The 14,495-nt window shown below is 37.7% G+C and overlaps 1 protein-coding gene across 2 annotated transcripts; it reads left to right on the top strand.

Moving 5' to 3' along the window:
- On the top strand, positions 1 to 14,247 carry PLA2G10 (phospholipase A2 group X). 2 transcript variants are annotated; one of them, XM_075767837.1, is made up of 4 exons: positions 1 to 2,327; positions 8,108 to 8,273; positions 11,037 to 11,143; positions 13,572 to 14,247. In XM_075767837.1, the coding sequence occupies exons 1-4, from the start codon at positions 2,264 to 2,266 to the stop codon at positions 13,715 to 13,717; spliced, it is 483 nt and encodes a 160-aa protein (XP_075623952.1). In that variant the 5' UTR covers positions 1 to 2,263; the 3' UTR covers positions 13,718 to 14,247. The 2 variants fall into 2 exon arrangements, with proteins under 2 accessions (XP_075623952.1, XP_075623951.1); XM_075767836.1 differs by lacking the exon at positions 1 to 2,327 and adding an exon at positions 6,188 to 6,390.
- Positions 14,248 to 14,495: the final 248 nt, after the last annotated feature.

Below are 14,495 nucleotides of genomic sequence, written 5' to 3'. Positions count from 1 at the left end.
CGTGGTTTTAGGATTACTTTCCTTCCTTCAGAGAAAAACATATAAACTGCACTAATCCAACATCAAGCGCACTAACACATTCCATCAGTCAGTCTTCTGAAGAACAAACATGAAGTGTAATTCATGTTGCTTCCCTGGATATTGTTTTCATTGTCATATCCAATGGTATGCTGGATGGGATACTGTTCAACTGGAAGTTTCACTAAATGCTGTTGAACACTATTAAAATGTTCTAATAGGTGTGACTTATTGACCGGAAGAGTCAGTAAACAAATGCAGTATAAGTGACAGTATGAAAATAGAGTAACAGTAATTAGCGATGTGACTCCATGAGTAATAGGAAAATTGCTTTGACCCAGTTGATGGCAGTAGCAACAAAATCTTAAAAAAAATAAAAAAAATTTTAAAATCTATCCCAAATAGGTGGGTTTTCTATTGTGACTTGTACATTACCAAGACTTCTCGTTGACAACATTTATGTTTGCCACAGATCCTGTTTCACTAGTATTCTAGTCTATCTCTGTTGGGAAACACAGTGGTAGCTGGGGTACACTATGTTCATAAGATCCAAAAGGCAGGGACGGAAAGACTAGCTGGCAGCAGAAGCTACTGCGATAGCAGAAGCTATCGATAAGCAGGAAGTCGCAGTCCCACAGCAAGCCTGCAACAACTTTCATCCCTTTGCAGAATACAAGCACTCGAGCTGGAAATCCTGCTTGCTTCTGGTTTGTCAAGTTCATACCATGATCCCGTCTGCTTGTTCAGGCACCATACACAGTTTTGATTGGGCTAACATACCATTTCTAGTGTCCTGCATGTAGCTGCACAAAGGCATATCAGGTGTACAAAGGCCTATCGATAGCCTACCTTAAATTGATGTGCTTCCACATTTATCCCACGCTACCCTAACTTCAGTGCCAACACAAACATTTCATAGAACACAGATTAATGAGAGCATAACAAAAACAAATCTGTCTGTGCATGCTTTTTGTCTTTTGGAATCAGACCACATACAATTTTCTACTTCTCTTGTGATTAAAGAGCAATGATGTAATGCAGTACTCAGAGCATTTTAATGCAAAAGTAGAATTATCCTTAAGTATGCACATCAAAAAAATATTTTATTTCTTTGATGAAAATACCATTCACTAAAAAATTCCTACCAGCTGGTCTCCAATAGTAAGAGGACATGACCAAGAACAAGTTCTTGGCAACTTCCATAAAAAACCCCTATGTTTTTATCTCTCCTTCCTTATCCTAGCAGTGTAGGCCTCAATGGGATCCAGTGGGGGTCATATCCCAGAACATAATAATGCCAAAACCATATAAACAAAAGAACAAACCACACACACACACACAAAAAAAGTCAATAACCAAAATTTCAGGGTCCTGATTGCTTGAACAACTGACAGGAGATGCACTGGTTTCAGTGCAATAATAAAAGGTCTGATGAAATATTGGACCATATGAGCAAGGAAAAAAATCACATAAAAGCAAGTGGTATTGTCTGTGTGTTGAGAGGGGTAATGAAACCGTGATTGCAATACGGCATCTAGTTGTAAGTTTTACAAAATAATGCAAGAGTATGCAAAGATTACATAATGTACAAAAAAATACTCAGTATAACTCTTATTTTGATTGAGGGAAGGTTAAAAAGTTATTTTGATGAAGCTACAAATATCCATAACCAGTTTAGGAGTTGATTTATTTAGTCCTCCAAGAAAACTAGCAATCAGGAGATGAATTTTGGCAAATTCAGACTACAGGTATAGCACGCATATTCAGCACTGATTATAATTAACCACTAGAATAACTTACAACACAGTTCGCTGCCATCTTAACTCTCCAGATCTAGATTAAATTATCTAGGAAGTGCTGTAATTCAAAGAGAAATTATAGCTACCAGAGCAAGAAAGTCCTGGAGGAGCGGAGTGGAGGCCCCCTCATCAGAGACCAGCAGGCAACCTGACTACAGGGTTCCCTCTGCATCTGCACGGCGCTTCGCTACCCGAATGACAAGTCCCAGCTCTGCCTAGGTCTTTCAGCGGCAGCTCCTCCCTTCTGGCCAGAGGGACAGCAGATCGTGGTCTTCAGCTCTGGCTCCGGGGGACCCGACTCGGGGCAGAAAGCAGCCTTTTATAGCTGGCACGCAGCTGCTCTGGCTCACTCTACACACTGTGCTCCTGGAGCAAGGCACTTCTGCCGAGAGCCCGCATCCTTGCCTGCCCCCGGGAGCTGCGAAGACCCGCCCGCCGCGCTGCCCATGGGACCCCGCCGCCCGGCGCTGCCCCTGCGGCCGCCCCTGCTGCTGCTGCTGCTCGCGGCCGGTGAGTATAGCCGCTGCGGGCCCCGTGTCGGGGCTCAGACTGGGGCAGGCGAGGGCTCCGGCACCGGACGAGTAGTGTACCGGGCAGCTGATCCTCCCCGGTAGGGAAGCGCCCCCGTCCAGCAACGCCTCCCAGACCGTGTCTGCTGGATGCGCTCGCCTGTCTCAGGGCGCTTCGTACACTGAGGGATGGGGCTTGGTTGTGTCTGGGGGGAAAGAAGGAGTAGGGGGAAGAGAAAAGAGCATTAGGAGAAATGAGCACGGCAAGTGATCATTAACGCTTTGAAAAGAAGTACTTTGAAAGATTGTCTGAAGCGCTTGGGCATAACGTGGGTATAACTCATCCCAGTGGAAAATACGGAGATGCCGGCTGACAGCTGTGGACTGTCACTGCACTCACAGCCCATCAACTTACATGTGCAACATGGGAGTTTTGCTGGAGGGTCTCACATTAAAAAAGTTCATCAGTAATGTGCAAGCATGTTAAAAAGTTCAGTATTTAAAATCAGACTGCAGATTGCATGTGTAATAATAATCTTTCTACAAAGCCAATACCTTTACCCACGCTCTTCTTGTGGGTGTTAGAGGGCGCTATCTCAGAGCACTTAAATTACAAAGCAGTTCAAAAGCTAGGAACTGCAAGAACTGAGATTGCCTACAAAACCATAACTGGGTTATTCTGAAAGAATGAGTCAGTCTTTATGAATAAGTTATGATGTGAGAATGTAATTAAAGGACCCCTGCCTCATACCTGAGCGTAGCCAACTACTCACTTTGCAAGAATTTTTTTTTTCTCCTATGTCCTATTTATTGAGCAGTATTAAAGACCAGTTGTAATAATTTACAGTCCATTTCCTCATAGGTTTTCTGAGGTATTCATCAGTATAGTATCTGAATGTATTTATTTCTTTCACACTTCTGTGAAACTTTATTAAATCATCCCTCTTTTTCAGATAGGTAGGGGGGCTGACACAAAAAAGCATCCACTAATTTTAGGTTCCTGTGGTGAGCCATTAGAACCCGATTTTACCTACGGCTACTTAAAATTATGTGGAACTTCAACTACTCAAAGCCTGGCTCTCACCAAGTATTGCAGTAGTTTGGTACTCCAACCCCAGGATATGAGAGCATACTGTTAGTAAACATCAATAGGCATTGTTTTAAAGTGATTAAATTAACCTCATGCTCAACCTTTGTGACAGCTGTAAGGATAAAATCCAGTTTTCCAGAATAGCATTCAGCTGCCTTAATTAAGAGATTCCCTTTTGTCTTCTTGCACTTTTTTATACATTCCTACGCAGCTTGCAAATTCATGAAACCAAATGCAAATAGAAGGATCCTAAGGACAAGAGCCTCAATTCATTCTTAGAACAGATTCTGCGCACAGAATGAAGCAGGGTCTGGGGGTGGGGAAAAGAGGCAGTCGCATGATTAAAGACCATAAGGTAGGGTGCCAACTTAAGGTCCCACCAAGCTCACTGCCCCAATTCTACTTCCTGACCTCAGCATGCCCCTATTATTCTTTCTGCATTGTGATCATGCTCCAGACTTCACCAAACCTCAACAAGAATATTAAGGAAAGCAATGAAAGACTTTTTCACTGCTTCTGCCAGCCTCGAGTGATCATTACAGAGCACCTGGCTTCACTCCGATAGCTCTGAGTCAGGCATCACAGTCACCCATTCCGTAGGCAGTAAGGAGGAAGGGAAATGCAATTTACCTGTTTCTCAATGCTTGGTCCACAGTATCTAAACAGGCAAATTTATCCTCTCAAAAACTTCACACGTGAGCACAGGTTTTGGAGATAGCACATCAGTAGTCTGGGCAAGAAGATGAGGAGAAAAGGGCCATTCTTGATGGCTTATGAAACAAGAGGAACAAATCTAAGCAAAAAACAAAACAAAACAACCCAAACCTATAATGCACACAGTTCAAAGGTTTCCACTTCTGGCAAGATCTTGGATATGTATCAGAAAATCTGCTTATTGCCAAGTTTCAAGTTCTGAACTACTGGAACACTATGACTGTACAAAGGAAATATCACTATAGGAAATCTTACACATATTTAGCATAAAAAAATGTTTCTGTAGCCTCAGTCTTTGAAAGAATGGCTTAAAATTTCTTTTTAAACCCACAAAACATCATAGACTGTATTAGATGCTAATGATTAATATAGTTATATATCATAATTATGCAAAGTTGTGCATCTCAATAAAAATATGATTATATAGCCACAAAAATAATTACTATGTTCGCATTGTGCCCATTGCAAAGAATAAAATGTTATGAGAACTACAACCTTTCACCAAAAAATCATGTGTTTCTAAAATGTAGGATTTTTTTCTCTATGCATATGGAAATTTAAGGGACTGGATTTTTACATACTGTTGTAAGCTATTCAGAAAACTAGGAAAAAGGAGAGGAAGGTGTAGTGGAAAACATCTTGCAAAGACATAACAACGTACAGCATTTAGCACAACCTGAACTCTCAAGAGCTTATACAGGCAACAAACCAAGACAGTATGATGAAGTTCAAACTCCCCAAACACAGCAGGGCTCCAATTTGGGCAACAGGAATTACAGTTTTAAAAAGCACAACACAAATATAATGTGATTGCCTGCTGTTACTTTCTCTCACGCTGTCTTTAGTGTTTACTTAATTTCAACCTTCAGAAAGTCACCTCATGGCTTTTGATCTCTCTGGCTTAGTCATTACAATCACAAAGACAACTGTATAGATTTGTCTGGGGTTTTTTCTTTCTCCATCTGCTATTTTATGGTGCCTAAAGTAGCCTTCGGATTAGCATGGTTTTATTTTTTTCATACACACTATAAAGCAATGAAATTAAAATAAATGCAATCCAGTTCCCTCCCTTTTTCTTCACCCACAATATTGCCTTTGACAGAGCTGCACACAATCTGCATGACAAAAACAAAAAACAGGCTCGACATAGAAGGACGACACTACTCTTTCAGGAATGCATAATCAATCCTGTAGAAATACTCTTTTCCATAAAGATAAATGGGAGGTCTTCATAAAACCAAACAAAACCACACAGATTTTTAAAAAACATACCTTAATCATGAAACATTTGGAAATATGCTGAATGTCACTCTATTCCACCAAAGTTCTGGTAGAATACTTTGGAAATTTTATTATGTTGCTAATACACTAATGCTACCATCATAATACTGATACTCTTATTGTTTCCATAGTTCTATGTGTTCTTGGATGGTCTTTCATTGCTTTTGTTAAACTCGGGTTACAAAGCTGTTGGGACAGAGACTTTTCCTTTGGTCATATTCAGAGTATCTACAGTACAATACAGTCTTGGTTTATACCTGGATGTCCAGATGCTGTAACAGAAATAAATTGCAACTACAAAAAGTTCATGTCTTTTTTTTTTAAGTTACACAGCACATTTTAAAGATTTATACTTGAGCTCCTCAGAGAGCACGCAGTTCATCACCTCTACTTTGCATGGATTTAAATTAAGGGGCTGGGATTTGTCCAAAGTTAGCAAACAATTCTCTGATGAAACCAGGAATATGACTTGGAAGTTCTTAGTTTCCTCTTCCTCTCTTGTAGCTCTCCTATACCATCCTTCCCCAGTTGCCAGGAACTGAGAGACAATGTAAAAATTCACCACTTCAGAATCACTAACTTCATGCAGAGCAAACCTAGCTTTGCCATTAGCCACTAACATGGTTCCTTCAGACATTACTGGCTAGCTACAAGAGTCTAGCCAAATCTTACTAAACATTTAAGAGTATAAGCAGTTGTCATCCGTAATGCCGCAGCCTTACTGCAGTTTTTTTTCAGCTGGAAGCTTACTGAACCTGTACCGAGAGTGAAGATAACACTTTCAATGCTATCGTAAAACTAAGAATCTGGTTATACTCAAATGGATGCTTCTGCCACCCAGAGCTGAAACATATATTCAGAGCTGTAATGGAATGGGAGATGATCATGTGTCAGTTCCACAACGTGACTATTATTTTAACACCTAGGACTACGAGTTCCAAAGAGTCCACCCAGTACACCTTATGGACCCCTTGGGAAGGTGTGAGAGGATCTTTTTACCAGAAAACCTATATAACTAAACAGCAGATAGTATCCTGGAACAGGAGCCGTGACACAATAGATACTCTTCACTATTTTAGTAAGGAAGTTTTAGTGCCAATAGAAAGGTTTTTAAATGAAACTGCAAGTGACTACATAGCCAAGGAAGCTTTTTTAACTCCTCAAGATGCTCTTGCTTTTAATCAGTGGCTAAAGATGCATGCGCAAGTTTATTTCAGCATGCTTTCCTCTCAATAGATCACGTGCCCACAAAGCAGGAAGAAACAAGATCTGGGAGTAGTCACCAGTCTGAAAAGTACTAAATATTGTCTTAGGAAGCCTAGCTATTTTCATAAGTAAGGATTACCTAAAGCTTTTTTTACCACTCTCACATACAAATGAATTGTGTTTCTTAATGTGATTTCATGAGGTGTTCAAATCCCTTTCTTTTACAAAATTACAAGTGCCTGAGGTCACCAGCATCCCATGCATTTCAAGTTGCTCAACTGTGCTGGGAACAATATTTTTTCTGGCAGATCTTCCATTAACTGATTATAGTTAATAATATAATCTGTTATAATAGATTAGTCAGTCTACTATAATAGATTACATGATTATACAGATTATATAAAAACTGTATAATCATATAGCTATTCTGTAGGAAAATAAATATCAAAGCCTTCAATGACAAAGTCTAAATATTTTTTGTGCTCTCTCGCAGATCTTATCCGTTATTAAATCTTAATCTTTTTCCCAATCTGTATCCAGTTCTGGGAGTCAAAGTTTCTATAAACTGCTCTCCTCGTACCAAAATAAATCATTAGTTTAATTAGTAAGACAACTTTAATCAGCGGCGTTCCGCTAACTTGTTTTGTAGTCATCCAACTACTTAAAGAGTGCTGCAAATAGCTTGGAGCCTGCACTGCAAGGAAATGCTGCCCACTACCATTAAGGGTCTTCGATGCATTAGCTCAACCTGAAGGATGACATGAAGCCCTAAAAAATGTTACCTCGTGTCTCAACATTTATCTGCTCCCCTGGACCTACTGCTTTAGTACCATCATGGGATAGTTAAAATAAAGTTCCTAAATACAGTCTTGTTCTGGAGAAATAATGGTGACAATCACAACAATGACAAAATCAAACAGAAAAAAATAAGCAACCCTTCTTCTAATTTCCCTGCAAATTGCTCCAAGCACCAGTCTATTTCCCTGCTCCACACCCACCCCACCCCCCACCTCCAGTTATTTGGCTTCTTTGTCTAAAAACGAGGAAAACCAACCCCATCATAGAGGACATATTTGTTCAAATGTTAAGCATTACATTCTACAAAACAGCAACATAAGCAAAATTGCATGTTATGGTAAGGAAAATACTTCAACACTCAGGGCATCTAATCTTAGCAGATTAGTGGACCTAGACCACAGAACACATGCTAGCCCTTGCCAGTTTTAAGACCGGAATGACTGAAGTCTGCCATTGTATGCTATCTTGATAGGAGGAAACCACCGCAGCTATTCATAATGTTGTTCAGTATTGTGCTCTCTACAGATTGCGGTAAAAAGGGAATGGGTCAAGCACTGTGGCCTCAAAGTGTCAAAAAGAAAACTATTATTTTCAAGTACTGACATTCATTATCGAAGTTAAAAAAAACAACCCACCCCCCAACTATTTTTTATCTGCATGTTCAATTCACTAAAGATTTTTTTATTCCGCAGTTTATAGAGACACTTCTGGGGAAGCCCATTCTAGAAATCGAAGAGGAATTCTTGAATTGGCCGGAGCCATTAGATGTACTACAGGACGATCTCCTTTTGCCTACCTACGTTATGGATGCTACTGTGGTCTGGGAGGAAGAGGATGGCCCAAGGACAGAGTAGACTGGTAAGAGTAACTATTTATCTGAGTAATTAAGTCTGAATGTATGCAGATGACAGAGTAAAAGGACTAAAAGATTAATTAGGCCTGTTTAATATCAGTGAGGGAACTGAGTTTAAACACACCTCTGACTCCCAAGAAACTCTAAAGCATTAAAATTGTGTTACTGTAGATCTACATGAGTCCTGCTTGCCTTTAACTCAAACTCTCATTGCATTCATATTGGATTCACAGTACAATTGAGTTTCTTTTCTGCTGTTTGGCCAAGGGCTGAAGAACTAAAGTCTTCTTGGAGAAGCTTTAAAGCTCAAACATTCAAGCTATCTATGAAAGTAAAGAATAATTTCAAAAATAATCACAATTGAAAAAATCTTTTGATTCTATTACCATCCATACCATTTCATTAGTATGTAAAATAATATAGAAATTTATTCAAAATTCAACCTGTTGAAAAATAATTTTTGAATAAAAGGAATTATGAATTGTTAGTAAAATAATTCTAAAACAGACTTTTGTATTTAGTACTAAGTCTCAGCATACTGACTACCATCAATTTAATTTATAATTGAACATTAGCTGACAGGAAGATGATTTTCTGGTTACAGTAGTTAAAGAAAGGTTTTCTATTTTCAAGTTTACCATTATAATGATATATTTCCCCACTAAATGTGACATCTCAAGTTCTGACTTATCAGACAGATACATTGTAAATTAAAATAAATGTCTGATACTTACATTTAGGGTAGAATATATGGAAAGTTCAAATCTGATTATTTTTTTTTTTAATAAAGATTCTAGGTGTGATTAGGCCTAAAACTTTTAAAATCTTTGCCTACATATGTCAAGTGTTTGGATGCACTATTTTAAAGACAATTTTGTAGGATGTAGTTGCTACTTTAATGACTAGCAGCACACACAAAAAAGAAGGGACTATTATTAATTCTGGTCATGTGTATACCTAAAGATAACGATGGAAAATCTGCAGTTTGCCAGTCTTTCATTTAGGCAATTTTTTCACGTTGTAAAAGTCCCACAATAGCAAGAAGTTGCTTCTGCGCAAAACACAGTTAGCTATTTGTGGTCTGGGTTTTAATAGCTACAGAATGTTAAGAACAAGCCAGAAGTGAGTGTACTTAATCTACTGCATTTGAACAGAATCAAGAATTGCACCAATTGAATGTAGAGACACCTTCTTACCAAGTGTGATTTCTTTAAGTTTTGAGCTACATTGTGGGCTGTTAGATTCAGAATTATGCCTGAAAACAAGTTAAGTGAAAATACAGAAATACTTAATCTGAACTAAGAACATCTATAACAGAATTACTCAAATAATACTTACTGCAATTTAGATTTTTGCCTGCCACTTATAAAAATAAATTTTCAAATGGAGACAATCATATATTGCTTTCACAAGATAAAATATAAAATCCTTAGGCATCTATTTTTATTTAAAATGCTTAAAAGAGGACAAAAGGAATTCTAAAGATTTGGGTAAACACATGAGGATAGACTGCACTATGGCAAAAGCAGCTGTATTTCCTGGTTTATTTACCTTAGTACTGCTACAAAGACTCACTATAGTTTTTTTATTTCTATGCATGAAATGGATGCATTGAGCTACTTCATGGCCACATGGTTTTCAGCTGTTAAGTACAGAAGGACTTTTAAATGGCAATTCATGTGGAATTACCAAGTAATTATTTAATAAGCATAGGAAAAAAAGTAATTGCAAGTGAGAGGTCACAGCATTAACTTTTTCTATTGCAGACAGAAATTCCCCAGGCAATCTAAACATCATGTGCCTACTATAATATGATGGATTTAGGCTACTAGGAAGAAACTGAATGAAGGCAAAGAGCTTGTGGATACATCCTGTTCTTCCATGGAGTAAAAAAAAAAAAAGAAAGATTATAGTTAGTTTGTAGCAAAAACTTACAAGCTATCGAGTTTCAGGTCCTTGTTACCTCCCTTACTTGCTATTCCGGGCTCCCAAAGACTCTACACCAGAAGAGCAATTCTTTTTTAAAGCATTACAATATGCCATTCTTACCAGTATCATTCAGTTCCACAATGTGGTAGAAAGTCTATGAAGTCATTGTCCCAATTATGACAAGAACAATTTTGAAATCATCATTTTGGACAATTTCCCAAATTTTCTCATGATACTGAAGAGTTTTAATTATATCATGCCATTAAACAGCACCCGTGCCTATTCGTTACTGAACATTTCACCTGCTCTCAGCTTTTCAGCCACCATCTAAGGACTTGGCTGTAAGATGATATTTTTGATAGTATGCTGCGGCCTAATAAATCTTCCTGTCCCTTCCCTGTTAGTAAATATTACAATAGCATCAATAACTGGCAGAAAAATAAACTATTCGTTATCTGACAGACTATTCTGGCATTTAATCTTTTTCTTGGAAGGGGCTAGGAGAAAGGCATACCCACATAAAAGTTTATTGTGTTTAAAAGTGAGGCAGCTTTAAGATTCCTTGTATTTTCATCTACAAGGAAGTTCAACTAGATCAATGTGTATCAGATGTTTTCCTCATCATTGATTACATCAAAGAGTAGTAATTTTTTCCAGTTGATCTATTAATCAATTACCCTGTTTGGACTCCTAGGCAGGTAACTGTTTGTACATTCACATATGTTGACTGTTTTATTATTTCATAGCCTGTAGAAAGATGCCAATAAAAACCGTCCAGATTATGTGACCATAAATCACCACAGTATGAATTAAAGCAAGCCTGTTTCTGTTACTCTCAGGTGCTGCTTTCACCATGACTGCTGCTATGGTAAGGCAGAACAAGCAGGTTGTCACCCTAAGGTAGAAAGTTACCACTGGGAATGTGAAGACAATACTGCTGTGTGTGGTGAGTGAACAGTTTCAGTTGGGTTTTTTTGGTTTGGTTTTTTTAACTTCTCCTGATTGTCTCACTGACTTTCTATAAAGACATTTTCTTAATTTAAAATTCTTATTTTACCATCCTTCTGTGACTTTTTTGCCAGGGTAAGCTGTGCCTCTAGAAAGCACAGCTATGCCAACCGAATGCAGTTTCTTCTTCTTAATCCCCACCTACTGACATACATAAGCAAAGAAAATTCTGATCTACAAGCTTCTTTCAGAAAACACTACCAAAAAACCCCCTTTTTACTTGGTACTTACATATGTTGAGGAACACATGCTATGCTATGCCCTGCAGGTCTCCAACTGGAGAGCAACTACAAACAGGAGGTGAAAAAATTACAACTGTTTAAAAAGGATCCTTTTTATACTTACCAGAAAATACTTCACACCATTTATAAGTTTATGATGGACAAGTTTTTGACATAATTACCACTGATCAGTTGCACAGCCCACTGCTAGAGACTGCAATTTATGAATGAATTCACAATAACAACTTACGGTTTCAAACACTGAGGTAATAAAATATTTTATGTTTATTTATGGAAGTAACATGTCCACAAGCCATAAAATATTAATTTGGAAATATTTACATCATTAGTGTACAAGTTGCAATAAATGGCTGACCACATCCTGATAAAATTTTGTTTGATTGCTCCGAAATACTAATGTAAATACTTACCATGCTGTAGTATAAGAGAAGGACAAAATATCTCAAAGAAACAAACAAAAAATGTTTAACAGGAGAAAGCAGCACTTCTTTTGTATTATTTGTTCACAACTCCTAAGGTTTTAGCAAATATTTTCCAATACAATTCAAAGACTTTTTGAAACTGTAACTTCTCACAAGTCCCCAAAATTTGCAGGGTTTTTTCTTGTGGTTGTTAGGTTTGGGTTTTTTTTTGTTTGGTTGGGTTTTTTTGTTTGGGGGGGTGTGTGTGTGGTTTGGGGTTTTTATTTGGTTGATTTGGTTTTTTCAATCAGTTGCTAGGTCAGTTACTTTGCATGTAGTTTTATGCTACTACCTAGAATGCAAATCAGCTTGAGATTTGGTTATTATTTGCACCACAAAAATGTGGACCCTTACATAAACTTGTTTACGAGTCTGAATTTCTGACTACCATAGTTCAACTTTTACTTTGCCCAAGTGTCTACCTCATGCAGAATCTCTACTTGCTAGTTTCCTCCTCTGCTGCAGAAGTACTAAGCGTCTTCTCTCTCAAACTATCTAATTAACTGTCAAGTTACAGTCCACCTGTATTTGGCTGTAAAGGTTCTGCTCCTGTTCCAGACCAGAAGCTGACAATATTTTAAAATACTGGCCAAGACAGTAGACATGTCATCAAGAAACAAAGCTGAAACAAAGTCTGTGGCATACCACAGAGAACATTAAGTTTGGAGCAATAACAAGAGAAGGAATGGTTCTCATGTTGTTTATGCTACTTATGCTATTGAGTAGTTCTTAGGGTAGCTAGTTGCAGTGTCAATACGTATAGATTAAGAACACTTCCATTTCATAGCAGAATTTGAGTTCATTCACAAAACTGAACACTTGTCCTGCTCCTAGACAAATCTCAAGCAGAGATTTGGCTAAGCCTTCAAAATGTTAAATACTCAGACAAAATATAATCAAGGATTCTTCAGTTTACAGACAGTTGCAGAGAGAAAAAACACATGTTTCTGGGTTGGCACAATAAAACCTAAATATATTGCTGTAGAAGAAAATGTTCATGCCAAGAAGAAACATTCATGCCAAGAAATCCGTTAAGTTACAACACTACAATTATAAAACAAATATGGCCAGACATGGATTTTATCCTACTTAAACACACTTTACCTAACTTCTTACTGAATGCCTTAATAAAAAAACTGGGCCATTTAAGCTGAACACGGAACATCTTCGCATCCCTTATTTCACATATGTAATTTTAATGCTACATCATTTACTGGATTAAAGCATATGTGAAATGTACAGTATCTTCCCAAACTCAAGTTTCACTAGAGTAACAGGGCGGGCAGGGAGGGTCACATACCACTTTCTAAAGAGGAACCAGTTATCAGAGTTCCTTTATTAAAGAACGTGAAGAAGAGTATTGAAGTCTTTATCCAATTATTATATTTTCACCTGCCAAGGTAGTTCCATTGATTATCAACTGTTGCTAAACCAAACCATGCTTGTATATTCTCTGATGCTGAGATGTCCTAGCATAGAGCTCTGTCTAAAGAACACGAAAGAACTGTAAGTCTTACTAAAGCTCCGTATAGTTCCTATTGCACTTGAAATGTAAGAGCCATTTATATGGCAAATATGGAATGTGAAGTAGCAATTCTTGGTATTCCATTTGGTATTTTTAATTACTTCAAACTAACATCAAATTTACTGTGTTTTCTTTCAGAATCTCTAGAAGACAAATGTCAAAAAATGGCATGCGAATGCGACCGTGAAGCTGCCAAATGTTTTTCTAAAGCTCCCTATCGTACAAAATACCTTTTGTGGCCAGATTTTATGTGTGGTGAGATTCAGCCTTTGTGTAGGTATTAGATATATAACATCAGCCTCTATGAAAAATCTGTATGTATTTAAATCTAAAATGACTTTTTTTTTTTTTGTCACAGCAGTGACAACAAATGATTTTCCCCTTTCTTGATCCTCCTTCCCACCACCTCAGCCTCTCCACCCCAGAATGGCCAAAGTAAACATTTACCTTCTTATTTACCTTCTACAGTGCATGGACTACAAGCAAGTTCATTAGTTGTATGTAAGCTTTTCTTGACTGAATAGGAATTTAAGTTTACCAGCTTAAGGAGTAACTGACTTAACAATATTTTTGTTCATATTTACATATTTTTCAGATTCATAATATCATTCACTGTAAACTTTTCATCTCCCCTCCAGTGGCTATAAGACACAAATCAAACTTTTCCACTAACATTTACCTTAACATGTGTTAACTCTGAACTGACCAGAAGAAATGCATGAAGTATTAAACATTTATTATGAAGCCTAATTTAACTTTCGCATCTCATTCACCTTAAGTTGTCCTATCTGTATTAAAAAAAAAAAAAAAGAAAGCCTCATATATTTTTTTTGTAGTATTTACTTTTTAAATACAGTTTTCTAAGAAGTTGTTCATTTGATATGGCTCAAGCTCCTTACTCTACGTACAACTGGAGTTTCCTGTAGGCACAGGGAGAAGTTCTACCCTTAAAACTTGCAAATGCAAACCATCACCAGGACAGATACATAAAAAAGTAGCAGTTACTGGGACCAACTGCCTTTCCCATAAGTGTTTGATGGTGGACAGCATGAGTTTGCAAAG

The sequence above is a fragment of the Balearica regulorum genome, chromosome 15 (genome assembly GCF_011004875.1).
Source record: "Balearica regulorum gibbericeps isolate bBalReg1 chromosome 15, bBalReg1.pri, whole genome shotgun sequence".
Lineage (NCBI taxonomy): Eukaryota > Metazoa > Chordata > Aves > Gruiformes > Gruidae > Balearica > Balearica regulorum.
This window is presented reverse-complemented; position numbering and strand designations above follow the sequence as displayed.

Coding starts and splice junctions, on each gene's coding strand:
- PLA2G10 (XM_075767836.1), top strand. CDS start 6,279: ATGGAATGGGAGATGATCATGTGTCAGTTCCACAACGTGACTATTATT. Junction 8,274..11,036: donor CCCAAGGACAGAGTAGACTG/GTAAGAGTAACT, acceptor TGTTACTCTCAG/GTGCTGCTTTCACCATGACT. Junction 11,144..13,571: donor AGACAATACTGCTGTGTGTG/GTGAGTGAACAG, acceptor GTTTTCTTTCAG/AATCTCTAGAAGACAAATGT.